A 4,842-nucleotide genomic window follows, 5' to 3' on the forward strand; every position below is an offset into this window, starting at 1 on the left:
CCTCTTTACAATTCTTCATCTTCTTTCAGCCGCACCCTTTAGGGTACTCAACAGTGGATTATCTGCCTTAATCTCACCCTCTCCTTAGCGTCCTCCTCTGTCACACCAGTCCTCTGCATGTCCTCCTTAACTACATGCATGAAGCTTTTCTGTGGTCTTCATCTTTCATCCTGCCTGGCAGCTCCTCATTTAGCATCCTTTGTACAATCTATCCACTATCCCTACTTTGCACATGCCCAAACCAGCTCAGCCTTGCCTCTCTCATGTACTCATTTCTAATCATATCAATCCTGGTCACTGGTCAGCTCTGTCACCTCCACTTTGGCCTCCTCCCTTTTTGTTATGGCCACCGTCTCCAAGCCATACGTCATAGCAGGCCACTACCATCTTGTAAACCTTCCCTTTTACTCTTGCTGCCTTCCTTCTGTCACAAAGACAGCCCTGACTCTTCACTTCTCCTTTATCTCTTTGCTTTGGATGGTTGACCTCAGGTATTTAAACTCATCTACCTTCACTTTCTCACCTCCTGGTACCCCCAGTGTTACATCCGCCTCTCTCTCATGCTGTTAACCAGGTAAACACCACATTAAGCAACATAATACTTCTTAATAACACTGTTCTGTCTTATTTATATGAAACAAAACTATTACTGATATCTGATTCCAAACAGCTCTGTTGTAGAATAAAGGTAGAATATGTTCATTCATGTGAATCTCTTTGTAGAGTCACTCTTCATCACACTTTTTTTAAAGAATAGCTCCTTGAGTTCAGTGGTTGGAAAGAATTTGCCCTTTAGAAGGAAAATAAATCTATATTATACGTTGGTCCTAAGCTTTCAATATTACTCTGTAATCACAGGCAGCATTCTATTGGATCAAAGGTACGTTCTCCATAAAATGTGTCTAAAATCAGCTTTCACATAAAGAGCAGCAAGAAAATATTTTTATTCCGTGAAGTTTTCTTTGCATTAATTTGATAGTCGGCTAAATTGGAGAAAATAAATCCAATACGGGTGTTAAAGGAAGAAAGCGCTTAGACAGCAATCAATATAGAACCTAAAATAATGAACAGTTTCTTCATTGTCTTTGCTGGTTTTACAGTCACGTTCTTGTGTCATGTGCATTTGTGTTAGCAGTGTTACCATCTGCCTTTTGTCTTTATAGGGTCAGATCCACATTATTGTTCCAGTAGAGTTATGTTATACTCTTCTGCCACAGTCTACATAAGACCAAGGCATTTGGGTATTGCGCATTAATGAAATTGAATGAATTTAATGATTAACTGATTAGTATTTCCGGTGCAGACCAGATTTATTTAATTGCTAATCATATATGTGCCTAATAAGATACATGCACTCTTATACAGAAGGCTGACATGGAAATGAAGAAAAGTGGGGAAGGGGGCATGGAAAAAAGTTTCTCAGTAAAGTTTTCCTCCATCGGAGATGCTAAAGTCTGCTGTGGTATTGATTCTGAAAATCTGCTGAAGAGAGAGAAGAAGATTTTCTCTCATTTGGTGTTTTTTCTCATGATTGGAGAAAGCACTGTGTGACATGTCAGTCCTAAATCTCCTGTTTGGGTAGAAAACATTTTCACACATGAACGTTGGACAATGGTGGGACAATCAATCACACTGTCTGCCTTTACTCACTTCTAGCCGAATGTATAAAAGTCACTGGATCCACTCTGTGGGTTTCAATGGGCCAGGCTTTCCCTTAATTTTGTGTTTATAGCTTTTACTGTGTTCATGTATTTCAGACACAGCAGAGGATAACAGTGTATGCATTATTTAATTATTTTTTACAGTATCTTGTTTACCTCTACTGCCTTTCTCTTCAACACAAAGTACTGAGTTGTGTTTTTCTGCCTGGTGGATGAGAATGAAATTGTTGTCAGTTGTCAGTCTGGGACTATTGTGATATCGATTTCATGTTTGTTATTTCAGCTGGGTGCAAAACTTTGGGCATGAAGGTCTTGGACTGCTGCTAGACATTTTGGAGAGGTTGCTATTCAAGAAACAGTAAGTTTATGCATTCATGTTCAAACTCTTTCCTGTCTCACTAATTATTTAATTCTTTTAAGTGTTTAATAGCAAACAATAACCTATTGCTGTCTTGTTTCAATAGCCAAGAGAAAATTGACAAAAAGAACCAACATAAAGTTATCCAGTGTCTCAAAGCCTTCATGAACAACAAGGTATTGACAATAGCTTATTTTATTTCATTTTATTATTTCACTTATTTTGTTTGATGGATATTTGCTGGGTATAAAAAGTCTGTTTTTGTAGATCAGGTTTCTTTAAATTAATCTAATTCATATATTATGATTCTACACTGACACTATAGTTTTTGAAACATGGCCTTTTAAGCTGTAATGTTCATATCACAAAAATAGTTTATATGGGAACTTAAAAATGCTTAAAAATACAAAAGACTGACAGCGGTGTAAAATTGGAAGAGGTCATTGGCTGTCTAACTTTGCTACTTTTGGAGCTCTTTGCTCTGCACTCATGAGTCAGCCACACCCATCTTAGATCTTTACCTCAATTTTTACCTCAGCTCTACCCCTAAAGAATAAAGTTACGTTGAAACCAAGCACACCATTGTTTTTCTTGTGACATTACCAATAAGTTTGATCTGTCACATGGCCCGCTTCCTATTGAAAAAAAAAAAAAGTTGTATCCAAGATGGCCGACTTCTAAATGGCCACCATGGTCACCACCCATCTTGAGGAGTTTGCACCCTCATAAATACTAATATGCCACAAACAGGACTTTAATATCACCAACCATTCCCATTTTATTACGGTGTATCCATATAAATGGCCCACCCTGTATGTCCCAAGTACTAATACTTCATAATGCTTCAGCTGTTTTTCTTAATAGTTTATCAGTAGCTGCAGAGAGGATAAGAACCCTCCCAGCAACTTTCCATGTAGAGCTAAAACCCTATGGAGAAAGATATGCAGTGTAAAATGTGCTGCAAGGTCTGATATAATCCTGCTTCTCAATAAGTGCCAGGCGCCAACAAAAACCCATAGGCCTCTGTGTTAGCCCAGACCTTTCTGCGGCTAAAGAGGTGTCTTGGGATGTGGGGTAACCACAATGCCAAGAAGACAGGTGTTCTCTGCCAGCTGTCGCTACAGCCTTTTCTTCTTCTGCCTTTGTCTGATTTTTCTGTCTTCTGTCACCAGTGGCATAATAATGTAATACTAAAAGTTACCACACTGTGAAATTGCCCTTTGACAAAATAAATATAATAAGAAAACCTTTCTCCCTGGTAAATTGTAGATTTATTGGAGAGATTGTGTTACAAAGTCACTTTAAGTTTATGTGTGTTTGTGGATGCAATTAGATATCAATTTTGACATGTAGGACATAGTTTTCTGGGGTTTGTTTTTTTTATAAAAAAAAAAAAAAAGGACACATTATTCAGTCAAATATTTGATCATTTAGATACATTTGAAGTACACGAAAATATATGACGAGCTTAACTTTGGTTTTGTTGTTTAATGTGGATTTGTATTTTTGTTGACAAAAATGAGGCAAATTGCAGCATGTCTGGGTAATAATGTTTTGATTACATTACAGTATGGCTTGGATCGAATTCTGGGGGAGGAGAAAAGTCTTGCTTTACTGGCAAGAGCCATTGATCCCAACCAGTCTGCAATGATGACCGATGTGGTAAAGCTGTTGTCAGCCATCTGCATTGTAGGAGAAGAGAACATGTATGTCATTGATTCTCTCAACATTTCTATCTGACTGACTTTTTCTAATGTTAAAGCACAATGTTTTTCCATTAGATTAGGCTGTACTTAAATAGTAAAGTGGATAACTATCATGTCTTTATTATCAGTTTAAATCATACTGGCACACAGTAATAAATGGTGCTAAAATGTCATAAAAAGGCCGAAACTTAACAGAGCAGTAAGAGAAAGACTGCACTGTAATTTACCTTATAATTCAGTCACTCGCGCACTCCAAGAAACCTTGGATACAATATAGGAAAGAGCGTATGGTTAAATCCCTAAAAATGAATGCATTGCTTCATTTTTTTCTCTCTCAAACTGTTCAGTCATGCATTTTATGTTCTCATTTAGTTTGGAGAAGGTCCTTGAAGCCATCACCACAGCGGGGGAATGGCGAGGCATTGAGAGGTTCAGTCCCATTGTGCAAGGACTACGCGATCGCTCAGTTCAATTACAAGTAAGTGCAAAATACTTTTCCACCATCTGACACCTTGTTTTCCGCAGATTTTACTGATATTACATACAGAAAAACTGTGAAAACGTGACAATGTCAACAGATCACAGCCAGTCAAAGGTCCCTCAGTTACTTAAACATTCACTGTGAGGTTTGATAAAATTCCTGTTTTGTTGTTTTGTCATATTTTTTATTTGCAACTAATTTTCAGTCAACCAATTGCAAATCACAGATCAAGTCGCAGTGACGCCTAAAAAGGCAGCTAGACATTTCTCACCTTTTAGTATATGCAAAATGCTTGTATTTTAATGTTATTTAGAATTGATTAATTGTTATGGGGAAAATATGGCTGCTATATTCATTTTGGGTGAAATGTCTCAAGTGGCATGCTGCAATTAAAGACAGTGTCATTGTTCATTTGCATTAACAATGTGTTTGTTGTTGTAATTTGGTGCTCTATAGATGAAGATGAATTGAATTAAATCTTGGTGAATCAGTTACAGTAAATAAACACCAATGCTACATAAAGCCCTCTCAGAATTTTTTGAAGGTTCTGTTTTTTCAGCATGAAAAAAGTGAGCAACTTTGTTTATTTTCAATTTTGATGTGAACACCATCGTTAAACAAACATCTCATGCTATA

At 37.2% G+C, this 4,842-nt stretch overlaps 1 protein-coding gene across 7 annotated transcripts in view; it reads left to right on the forward strand.

Moving 5' to 3' along the window:
• Window positions 1-4,842, forward strand: part of LOC102195833 (protein diaphanous homolog 3) — a 166,274-nt gene that overhangs the window by 18,444 nt on the left and 142,988 nt on the right. For all 7 annotated transcript variants that reach the window (XM_005724171.1, XM_005724176.1, XM_005724174.1 and 4 more), the window contains 4 exons: window positions 1,945-2,019; window positions 2,126-2,195; window positions 3,589-3,725; window positions 4,098-4,203. In XM_005724171.1, coding sequence (XP_005724228.1) covers window positions 1,945-2,019; window positions 2,126-2,195; window positions 3,589-3,725; window positions 4,098-4,203 — 388 coding nt within the window. The remainder of the gene's footprint in view (window positions 1-1,944; window positions 2,020-2,125; window positions 2,196-3,588; window positions 3,726-4,097; window positions 4,204-4,842) is intronic.

This window comes from Pundamilia nyererei, unplaced genomic scaffold (genome assembly GCF_000239375.1).
Source record: "Pundamilia nyererei isolate P.nyererei 1_Seehausen unplaced genomic scaffold, PunNye1.0 scaffold00011, whole genome shotgun sequence".
In the NCBI taxonomy this organism is placed as follows: domain Eukaryota; kingdom Metazoa; phylum Chordata; class Actinopteri; order Cichliformes; family Cichlidae; genus Pundamilia; species Pundamilia nyererei.